Raw genomic sequence first — 12,227 nt, forward strand, 5'->3', positions numbered from 1 at the left:
ATGACGAAAAAGGAAAAACATAGATACAGATTAAAAAGAAATATTGTAAAATCAGAGTGTTTCTTATCAAAACCTCATTGCAATTGTGTCTCAACTAAAATCACACTATAGCTCCAGCTAATGTACCAAAAAAAATAATCTGGGTTGCTTCTATTGTTGTTTCTTCATTGTTTCATCAACACAATCTTACCAAAACAAAGATTTGTGGCTTATATTGTTCTTAGTCCTGTCCTGGAATTAATAATAATAATCCTCTCATAGAACCACAAGGCCCATGTTTTCTCAGGTATATGTCACAATCATTCTATTGATTATATAGGGCATTCTCATAATTATCCTCTGTTGGAAAGATGGCCATGAGATTAACAGTATATTATCTTTTTTTAAGGTCATCTTCTAATACAATATTAAAAATAGGCAACATCTCTTTGATGCAAGAACATTCACGAGTAATCTTGGGCCTTGAATATCTATTGATAAAAATAGTTATCACAGATATTTTCCTTTAATAATCAACCTGAGTCCTGAATTCTCACCAGGAAAAGTAGTAATATTGAATAGCCAGAATCTATTTATCCCTTACTAAGAAGCTGCATGTGTCATTTTATTAAGTTTAAACAGCAACCAAAATTAGTCTAAAGAGGTGAATGAAGGAAACAAGCTCCATTCATATTTCATATAACTGCTTGACAGTTGTGGGGTGAAAAGAAAACAAGAAAAAGATGTCTAGAACTAACAATACATTAGCCTGATCTGCTCAAATCCATTTCTTACATTCTATCATTGCAATTTATAGATTCACATAGATGGTGGGGAGAATATTATTCAGTACAATTACAAGAGGCAAGCATTCATACATTTCCTTTTTTTTTTTTTTGCAAGTCTCCATATCTAAAGCTAGATTCTTAGATATAAGTACTTAGTTATAATGTATTTTCTGATCATAATGGCAAGTTCATATAACTTTTCAGGCCAGAGCCGAGAAGGGAGGGGGTACGATGAACCCTCCCCCCCCCAAATTAGCCAGCTTCAAAAGCTTTGAGATTTATCAAGCAATAATTGGAGAGGTGCCAAACACCGATGATCGTCTGGCAGCTGGATTTCTAAAATAAGCAGGTACTATCATTGCAAGGCGTTTAGAAATGAAAAGCCTGTTTTAAAAAAAACCCATACAAATTAAAAACTGCATGTCCAAAATATCCCAGAAGGAGAGGCAGTCCATGTTTTAAAATGCCTTATATTTGGATTTTGGAAAAAAAACACACCATACAGTGGAGCCCTATTGGTTCCCTAGGCATTATTTAGAATTTAGCTCTTTTCTTTGCACTTTTGCACTGTTTTTACCAATAAAGAGATCATGTGGAGCTCCCTGAGAAGCTTTCACTGCTGCCTTTACACAAAACACTACTTCTGATGGATATTAGCTTATGGCATAATGCCGAGGGGGGAGGGGGGGGAAACTGGTGCCTCTCTACTTCAAAGCACCCTTGGAACAGGTTCTCTCCATAAATGTAGCACTTCTCTTTAGCAGCCTTCTTGGGACTGCTGCTAAGGGATGCTATGCATCCAAAAGAAGCTGCAAAAGATGCAGCCCCTCTCTTCTGGGCTGTCATTGACCCTTCATAGAACTATAGGCAGGATAGCAATTGAGGGAACTGATTGTGACTTTCTTTCTATCAATACACCAGCATCACCGTAGCTACACAAAAGTAGGCTCAGAGAGAGATAGAGATAGAGAGAGAGTGAATGGGTGCCAAACGGGGAGATCAATACATCTAGACCACCGAGAAGCTCACACCGAGATTTCTCTTTCAGATTCTGCGCAGCCCTTTCATTCCTCCACTGACTGGGGCTGATGTATGCTATAAAAAGCCATCCCTCCTAGCGATCTCTCATGATTCTATGGTATTGCTAACCGAGAAACTGAAGAAATGAGGATGAAGGAAAGAATGTCAGGCACTAGGCAGGCTGCCTGAGTTGTTGCTTGGTGACCGGCCATAGCAAGCATGAGTGGCCAGGAGGCTCTCAGCCAGATAGAGAGCTGGGATTGAGACAGCATGGGCATGTGTGGGCAAGTGAAGCACTGAAGTACAACTAGCTGCTATAGGCATATATTTCCGACACATAAGGCTGCGCTGCGGCATCTCGAGTGTATATTATACGCAGAGGTTTTTCCAGCCTGGCAAGATGGTAGGTCGGTAGGTCTAATGGACTGGCAGCAGCAGATCATTATCTAGCAGCAGACTTGCCTTCTTGGAATACCTGTTTTCCTTTGGTTCCTGGAGGATGGGTTTTCCCTTTTGGTCCTTTTCTGAGCATACCTGGTGACACAGGGATCTCTCCCGGTAGGCCTAGAGCCTGAGCCCTGGAGGGAGCTTTGGGAGGAAATGTAGTCCCAGGCCTATGCGGTCGAGATGGTGATGGGCTTTCCTTTCTGGATAGGGATTGGCTTTTGGGGGAAGCACTGAGGTTTCGTGGAGGGAGAACAGGGCTTCTAGCTGGAAGATGGGGAGCTTTCCTTGGGCTGCTCTTCAAGGAAGGGGTAGCAGGAGTTGGGGTAGCTTTCATCCGGGGGTCACCAGATATATTCCCAAATGGCCTTTGCCCCTGAATCCTACAAGAAGAAAAGAAGGAGGAAGCACAATGTTTTTTTTTAAACCAAGTCACCAAAGGTATCCTACTCCAAAACTTTACAATATAGGAGAGAAACTAATAGTCTGTAACAGGTTAAAAAGGAAACATATGGTGGCCAAGTGCTACCACATGCCACAACAAAGAAGAGGACAAATTTGGTTATCAACATACTCAGTAATTGTTTTTGCATATCAATACCAACTTCATACAGTAAGATAGCAAGGCTATCATTTCATTATGTGTCTTGTGGGAGTTGAACAATGTACCCAAGCCCTGATGCACATATGTATGCTTCTTTCTCCTTTAACGAAAGAGTCCCTACACTGGGGCTACACAGTCAGAGTAATTATGAGCTGGGATACCCATAACAACAAATCAGTCAATGGGAACTGTTTGGTGACTGAGAGCCATCTCAGACAGTTTGGATCTGGATTCTGAATTCTGGTTCTGGCTTCTACTGCATGGGTATTTTATGCATGCAACATGCTTTATATTACTGTATATAAAGAAGTTTCTTTTATACATGAATCCTGCCAAATTATTTACATGGTTGGATTGCTGCAAACTCTGACACTGATATGGCAATATTCAAAGTGATATTAAGACAGCAACATGCATGCAGAGTCATCATGCAAATACAAAAAATACTAGTGTTTTGGGGTCCTAATGTCTATTATTAGTCTGTGACTGACATTTGCACTGTGACATGGTTATGTATATTTTGTCATTCTTGCCTTCTCTGTGGATACCCATATTTGGACATGTTTATGCAGTGTTTGCTTCAGCCAAGATGCTATTTGCATGGTAGAGGTGAGATGCAGGTTATGTTTTTGCAGGCACAGCATCGTCTTTGCTGAAAGCCACATAAACCAAGCATATAAGCCACTTCAATTAAAGGAGCAAACACTACATACTGAGTATTTAAAGGTAGAGAATTTCTATTAAGATACAGATTTCTTTTATTGAAGTATTTAAATTATATTTTGTGTTTATTTTCTAATTCCCTGCCTTGTAAAGTATATGTTATTTGGAAGAAAGACAGGATACACATTAAATGAACAAGAAATAGATTTTTCTTTCTTTGTTTCTACAGCCCAGTAGAAGGGCTGAGCTCCACTTGGCAGGCAACTCTTTTAGCCACTCTCCAGAGATGAGAGGGAGTCCTCTCAGCAGGCAGCAACAACTTGCAACCTTCCCTGCAGGGCTTCCCATTGACTTTCTGGGGAAGCCAATAGAAAACATTGTAAATGGTGATCACATGATCATAGGGTGCTTGTAACCTAATCATAATTGTGAAAAGGTTGGCAAGTGCCTAAATTGTGATCATGTGATTGGGAGTGGATGCACCATGACATTTTACAGGATGTAAAACATCCCATCTGAGACTGTAATAACTTCAACCGATAAATGACCAGTTGTAAGTTGAGGACTACCTGCAAGGAAAGTAAACATTAGAGAACATAGATGCAGCTAGGTACTGTAACAAAGATAATAAAAGTCAGACAGTTGATACATATGTCAGAATTGTTACCCCCTGACCTTATATATAGGAACCTTTAGTATACAACATTAAGCTTGAAAAAAATCTGCAGTAGGGAATACTAAACTAAGAGGCCATAAAGTAGACTTACTCCTTCAGTTATGATTCCTGCCTAAAATGTCCTTTTTATATCTTTTATTTCTAAATACCCCTGTAGAAATTTATTGTGTCCCAATTTGGTTTTAAAAAGTTTCCATGACCCCAAAGGAATCTCTTTTAAATGCGAAAATACTAACTTCCATCTAATTTTGAAGGCAAAGCCATGGAATGTTTGGGAAGGCTCTGTAGGCAGCCTATTTTAAAATTATGTCTAACATCATAGCAATATTAATCGGGTCGATTGCAGTCTACTGGATAGCCTGGGTAAATATAAAGAAGGAGCCGAGGTGACAGCAAGGACAAAAGAAAGGGTAACTCTCTAAATCCAACTGCTTGCTGAATCAGAAAGAAGTACCACATACCTTATGGGCCCAGCTGCATCACCGGTACTTCTACTTGGCGCTGCTGGCGGAAGGGCTGAAGGGCTCCCATATTTTAGTTCTATCACAGGTGGCTTTACAGGTACAATGGGGCGAGGGATTCTGCTCCTTATATTTAAACTTCTCTCCTCCATCTTTACCAGGGAAATTCTCTCCTGATTTCCAATCTTCCTTGGGGTGAAATCATCTGAATCATGAGTATCTTCCTCAGAACCAGTGGCCGACAAGGTTTCTGAAGCCCGCTGCCTCTCATCACTAGAGGAAGCAGAAGATGAAGCTCCAGAAGCTAACCTGAACAGATAGCTTTGCCTTTTCTCCATCACCAGGCGGGCCAAATCCTGTTGTTTCAGTCTCTTGTATAGCCTTTCTTTGCCAGAGTGTGAAGCTGAAACATCTGATCCAGTGTCTTCTTCAGACAGCAAGACAGGAATCCGGCTTCTATACCTTACATTCAATGGCTTTTTGGAAGTTTCTGCTAGAATATGTGGAAGCAACTCTGCCTGTCTAAGGGATTCATTTTCAAGGGTTTTATTATCAAGGCCAGGTTCTTCTGAAATCAACTTACTATCTTCTTCCACATCTGACTCGGGAATAAGTTTGCCCTTAAGTTCTAGCTCCTCTTCTTCTTCCATTTTAACACCATTCAGGAATACCAGTTCCCCTGCGGCTTCAGAGGTGGTTTCAATATGATTCACTGAGAAAGCACAACTTTCCATTTCTCCCCCTTCCAAGGCTGAATTCACACTCCCATTTTCTATCAGTACCTGATTTTCCTCTAATTCTTCCTCAACGATTATCTCTTCAAACTGCCCTGTATTAGAGTATTCCTCGTGCCTCATAAGCTGGCCACTGGAAGACATGATGTTTAGATGTGTCTTTTCGGCAATATGGACAAATGTGCGTTCAACTTTAGTAAAAGGGGAGGAGGTTGTGGCCACAGACATAGGAGGCTTTGGTTCAGACTTGAGGATGGAAGACAACGTTCCTGGCTCAGATACATCAAGCTGGCTTCCCATAGGCTGAGGTTTCTCACTTTGAGGAGTCAGTGCAGCAAGAGTTCCAAGATCAGCATCAGGAGCCAAATCTGTATTCACAGGAGACTTTTTCAGGTCACCTGGTGAAAAGAGAACTAATGTTTTTGAGCCTTCCTCAAGCTCCAAGTCTCCTTCTGCAGCTGATGCTCGACCCTTGGATTCCTTCTGGTCATCTGCTAAAAGAGTGGATGGAGCACCTTCCTGACTACGCTCAGTACTTTTTTGACTCACTTCACTGCTCGAATCACTCTGCATATCAAATTCTTCTCCTAAATTACCAAGTTCTTCATCCTCCTCTTCTTCCTCTTCCTCCTCTTCCTCCTCCTCCTTTTTTTCTTTATATCTGCCATTTGCCAGTTGAAGATGAGCATTAGGTGGTTTACAAGGGGCAGTTAAGACAACATTTGAGAAATCCACTTTTTTTATTCGCTGGAGAATTTTGGATCTTTCCCTATTTTCTGATACATCCCTTTTGAAATCTTGGTAAGGCAAATTTAAAGGCACCACCCTGGGGAGACCATTCATTTCAAAAGGTTTCAGTGGGAATACCTGAAAAAAGACACACAAAAATAGTTGGTTATCCAGAATGTTAAAACTATATAAGCAATGTTGCAATAGCTGAAATTAGCCAGGACAATTAAAACCACAAATGAATGGAGACCAAGAGGTGGGGACCCTTTCCTGTCAGCTTCCCATCACTTGGGGAAGGGGGGAGGACAGCATCTGTTTGGACCCCCGAAGCAGGTAGAATCAGAGTAGAAAGTAGAAGGACCGTGTCTCCTTTCACCCCTTCTTGGTCTTATATCTTTCACTCTCTGAGGGAGAAACATTTGTCCTGAATGTGAATGTTACTTATGCAGGGCTTTCAAAATTAGGCAGAGACACAAGATGCCTCTTCCCAGTTTTCTCAAATAACTAGAATTAATGAAGTTATGTTTGAAGAAAGATTCTGCAGGAAAAAAATGGTATTCACCATGGCGGCAAATCCCTTACCACATGATATCAATACCCTGCTTTAAAGCCCCAGGGTATCTACTAGGATGCCTGAAGAACAGTTGGTAGAATTCCCCCTCATTCTTTTTCAGTATTCCATCTTCAATATCCAGATCTAATACATTTAGGAAGGAAGGAGAGGCAACTGCCTCCCACTAATCAATCCTGCTGCTACTAAAAACAAAACCTGCCCTTCACCTCCTACTAGTGTGATGTCTGATTAACACTCCTAAGAGGTAACAATGCAAAAGGTTTATTATTCAGTAAATACCCTAGCAAAGCCCATGGGTCATCCTGTAAACAAGAAAAACGTAACTGGAACAGAAAGAAAACCAGTTAAAAAGAGAATATACACAATCAAGATAAACATTATATGGTTTCTAGCAACACACAGTAGCAGAAAGGTCATTTAATAAAAGGAAAGCTGTAGAAAAAAAACAGATGTCCAGGAAATAGGGGAGACATATATGACATTATTTTGAAGTTGAAATACTTTTATTTTTTTTTAAAAGCTATCTGAAAATGGATGAATATTTCATGAAATGAGTAGGAAGCAAGTGTTACCCAAGAAATAAGAATTAGATTTCTATACAGTTTGTTAAGCATCAATCAGACAGTAACAAAAATTGCTTAATGTAACTGTGATTCTTCAAGTGATTATCTGTGCTTTCACATGTACAGGTGATACACTTCTGTAGAATTAATGCCAGAAACATTTTACAGCTACTTTCTTCAAAATCTTATGAAAGCGTGCCCTGCATTGCATATGCTCCATGCAGTGGCTCTAGTTATACTTTTCATGTCATATTACTGACACGTTACTCCAGCAGCTCAAAGTATTTGATAGATCAGGCATCAAAGGAGGTGAATTAATCATATTAACGCATATAGCAGATATGAATGATTAGGAATATGCATATATAACACCTTTTGTTAGATGAACAGTTTTAGGATTTAAATATAATAGAATTCTAGTATCCCTAGAAACAATTATATCAGGAAGATATGGAATGGAATGTCTAAAAAAATTTTTTAAATCCTTTTTCTCATGACTCTAAGGGGAAATCTGACATTAAAAATTGGAAAGAAGATAGTGATGTAGAAAAAAATGTATGAAACAGAGAATATTGACTTTAGACCAGGGGTGTTATTCACTTACATTCCCTACCTGTTCGCAAATTTTGCCTTGAATTATACAGTCAATATATGGAATTTGACAACTGAGGCAGGGGTGGGTTCCGTCAGGCACTACTGCCAGTTCGCTTGTGAGTGCTCTGTGGGCACGCTTGATGCACACTGTGCATGCCCAGTACAATAAAATTGTTCTGTGCATGTGCAGAAGCAAAAAACAATATGGCAGAGAACCGGTTCTGGAGAACCGGTTCAGGGACATGGCAGGCTGGTTCCAGCAACCCAGGCAGTCAAACCACTACCATTTTGGCCGAACCGGTCCAAACCGGTAGGAACCCACCACTGTACTGAGGAGTGTAAGTAGATTTTCCATGCCTTTATTATAGCTAAAGAACTGATATTATAGCTCTGGAAAAATAAATATATAGCCCTATTTACTCAATGGAATGAAGATCTGTTTATCTCCTAAATAAACAGTTTATCTACTAGATAAACTGTTTAGCTACTAGAGTAGATTGCCTACAGACGTGGAGTTTGTATAAATATAATGAAATATTTGTTTTATTTATACAAAATACAGTAGGTTCTAAAAGACAGATAGTTGATAGAAGATAACCTTGCATGTTTGCATTAGATAATTATATATAGGATTGTAACTGTTTACTGTTGTAATGAAGTATTATACTTTATTTTTTGTATTTTTTCACTTATTTTTAAGCATGTCGTTTTTTACATCCAGTGACATATTATCACTGTATTTTGTTCAATTTAGTTTCTTTTCTCTCTTTATTTTAAAAACAAAACTTTTTAAAAAATATGAATGTGCTCTTAAATTATATAAAAAAATATTTGGAATTTATGGTATACTGTCTAAGAATTATAGAAATGCTGTGAATAGCATACAGAAAATAGTATAATAATTCAATGTTAGACAAGCAGTGTTCTTCCAAACATAACATCTTTGGTTATCAACCTGTCTTGCTTTGAATAAATGGACACCTTTATCAGTGCAATGAAAAGACTAATTATTTATTGCAGAGAGGTGCAATAAAAACTTTCAAACATGAATGTACAGTGACCACTTGAAAAACACAGTTAACAAACAGTTCTCTTATCCCATGTACGTGTGAAATCCCCAGTCAGATGAGAAAAGATCAAGGATCAAGTCATTGTGCAGCTACAAGAGACCTAGGACTGACTCAGACACAAACACACAAAAACACACACACACCCTAAGTTCCATGGGACTTTGTTCCCAAAGGAAGGCAAGCAATCTGGGAAGACTCTTCTACACAATAAAGTAGTCAATTTGAACCTTTCACATGCAGATCTAGTTGCTTGGACCTGACAATTACCAAATAGAATTTGGAGTTGGGGCAGATGCTTTAGCAAAAAGTTATATAAAGCATCTCCCTGTCCAAAAGATGCATTGGTTTGAACAACAAAGCAATCATACATATGAAAGATTGGTGACCAACACGTATCACAGTTTATTAATTTCAACATTGAACTAATATAGATGGAAACAATGGAAGAAATCATAGCTATGATCAGTCTGTTCTGAAATGTTTTTATGTATGTATACTAAAACAGTGGAACCCAGCAATATATTCTGTGTTGGTTTCTCATGTTTTAATGTATAGATACATTTAATGTATGTATGTATTGATGTAATGTATAGATACATTTCATGCATCTTATGAGAGCAAGTTAGGCTTCAAGATAGTTTAAATGAATAAGAAATTTGCTTATTTTGTTATATTTAATTATGTATAAATACATAAAATATAAACATATATATATTTGAAAATAGAGTTTTTGATGGGCTGCAAAAAATTCCACTGAAAGCTTGCTTGGAAAAAAGCAAACAAATTTAGACAACGGAGATATGACAATAAAACAAAAAGGAACAAAATATTAGGTTTTCATAAAAGAGATAGGGACATTAATCCTGTGGCTGTTGAAAAGGAACTGAGGGTTGGAAGGGATCATTTACAAAACCATATCCCCATATCTGTGACGCACAGATATCATAACAAAAAGTACACCTTCACATAACATGGTTGAGGAGTTCATTGCCAGAATATATGAGAGTGGTCATAAGTTACATAAGAGATTTGATAGAAAGGAAACCAATGAACTTATTGTACAACATTTGAATAAGCTTCAAATTATTTTTGCATGGATTTTGGAGGTCATAGTTCAGGCAAAGATACTTAAGTGTACTTTATACATTTAAAAGAGAAAGAATTAAGTACTTAAGTAGTTGCTGAAATCTACATGATCAGACAACATGAACAATATTCAGTAATATAATTCTAAAGCAAAGTAAGAATAAATAATAGAGTGTATACTCTCTGAAATCCCAGAGTCTCTTAAACACTTGGGCCAGGTATATCTAACAGGTCTTACCTTCTTCCAGGGAAAAGTAGCAGCAGTAAACCAAAAGGCCATCTGAATGCTCTGATCATGACAAAGGACTGATGGCACTGCCCCCGGCCCCGATCATATTGCAAATATCTCAAGATGAAAAAAATCTAACATGTGACCTTCAGCATGCATTGGGTCAATAATTTGGGTCAGATTCATGGCGGGCATGGTGACCATGAACTCCTGATGAGCTCCAAATTCAATGCTAACTGGAAGCAGCTTTGCATCAGCTTGAGAAATTCAACTGTCAGACCAGCAATGGAATCCAGCAGCTCAGGTATGTGTTCACTTTACAACACAAAGGCCAGTATAGCAGCAGCAAATCCAGCTGCTGTCTAGAACCCCACCTCAACCATAAAGATCTCATATCTAGTTATCTACAGCATAGAGGCTCTGAAAGCTATCAGAGCCTCTCAGATAATAACTACCATTCCTTTCTCCTATCCTGAGGTCACAACCGATGCCAACCATCGAAACAAGGAGGGCACAGATCTGAAAGAGGAACAGCCCTGACTCTGGTCCTCCAAATCTAATAGGTGGGAGTCTCACCCTTTAATAGGAAAAACATCATCCAAATGATTGCAATTATATTTATAAGGAATTCCTGTACACATATTTTTTTTAAAAAGAGGCACATTGTTTCATCAATAACTGTGGGGTCTTCAATTGCAAAGTTAGCTTTGAGAAATGTGCAATTTGCAGTTAAAGATGGAACTTTGATCTTCATTATGCTTTTGACCAGAATGTTTACCTTTACACAAGTACCAAACTCAGATACTCTCATTTAACATAAATTTCCTGCTACAATTGATCCTGATGCCCTGGCACGTCTAGTGGTTGTTGCTCTCTTCATCACTGCCTTAGTCAGTATTGCGTTTCTTTGTTCTCCCCATTTAGAAAGAGTAGCTTACTCCACAAGCATCAAACCATTCATTGTTTTCTTACAGACACTTTACTATACTGGTTTCTCTGTCCCAAGGCTGAATAGGAAGTCAGAGAAATGAGGAAGGGAGAAAACATTACTGAAATCATAATAGAGTCCAAAGAAGGAAGTTCAAGAAAATCTGTCCTTTTATGCTGATATATAAGATATATCCTTCTATTAAATCCAAAATGTATCCCTCCCTTTCACTAATAAAAATCCTCCACAATGCTAATGCAATGTGTTAACAAGAGAGTTTGCATTGGGATTTGAAGTCTACCTCACAAGAAGAGCGCCGGTCAGGTGAAAAATGAAATTAAAAAAAACACTGCAACAAGTTATGCCTTTGATTCTTTAATAAGGTTTTGGTAGTATACAAGCTTTTTTTTCCGATTGTCTGGATTAACATACATGGATTTAAAAAAGGCACAAAATCCATTGCACAGCTTCGGTTTAGGTTTTTTTTTTGTTTCTTGTTTTGTTTTAAAATATGAAGTTGCTTGTAATTTGTGATTTCAAGTGTAGGATCTTACAGTACTCTGCAGCATTTACAGCATATTCTACATACAAGTAATTCAGTGCATGCTTTTATACATAAGATAGAATTTCAAGTTCTGTCTTGCCATTAATCTCTCTATATACATAAGTAATACAGTGCTTTTATCAAAAAAAAAGAAGAAGCTTCAATTTTTTTTTCTTACATGCTTGGTTTGCCTAGGGGAATAGTGCAAGCATATTATACAATGTCAGTACAAAAAGGTGAAAGGCAGGGGCGCAGAAAATTATCTTCAGTTCTAACAGGCAACACGCACAAAGAATAAAAAGGCTCAGGGAAAACAAACTTTTGAACCTCTTCTGGTAACTTGGTCCTTCCAAATTAATTCCTGCTATGCCACAATAAAGTTATACCTCATAACTCTCCCAAGAAGGGTTTTAGGCCTTTTTCAGTTGATGCTAAATATACATGTATCAGTCTGCAGTAACACCAGGATGATTCTAATTCCTGAGGTTTTCATTAAAAAGATATTTAAAATATTAAGAATTGGCACTCCATATAAGAAAAA

At 38.2% G+C, this 12,227-nt stretch overlaps 1 protein-coding gene across 1 annotated transcript in view; it reads right to left on the reverse strand.

The window, feature by feature from the left end:
• Positions 1 to 350: 350 nt before the first annotated feature.
• Positions 351 to 12,227, reverse strand: part of TTBK1 (tau tubulin kinase 1) — a 94,365-nt gene continuing 82,488 nt past the window's right edge. The window contains exons 15-16 of the mRNA XM_032217158.1: positions 4,636 to 6,236; positions 351 to 2,614 (exon numbers count right to left, since the gene is read on the reverse strand). Coding sequence (XP_032073049.1) covers positions 2,230 to 2,614; positions 4,636 to 6,236 — 1,986 coding nt within the window. The 3' untranslated portion in view covers positions 351 to 2,229. The remainder of the gene's footprint in view (positions 2,615 to 4,635; positions 6,237 to 12,227) is intronic.

This window comes from Thamnophis elegans, chromosome 4 (assembly GCF_009769535.1).
Source record: "Thamnophis elegans isolate rThaEle1 chromosome 4, rThaEle1.pri, whole genome shotgun sequence".
Classification (NCBI taxonomy): domain Eukaryota; kingdom Metazoa; phylum Chordata; class Lepidosauria; order Squamata; family Colubridae; genus Thamnophis; species Thamnophis elegans.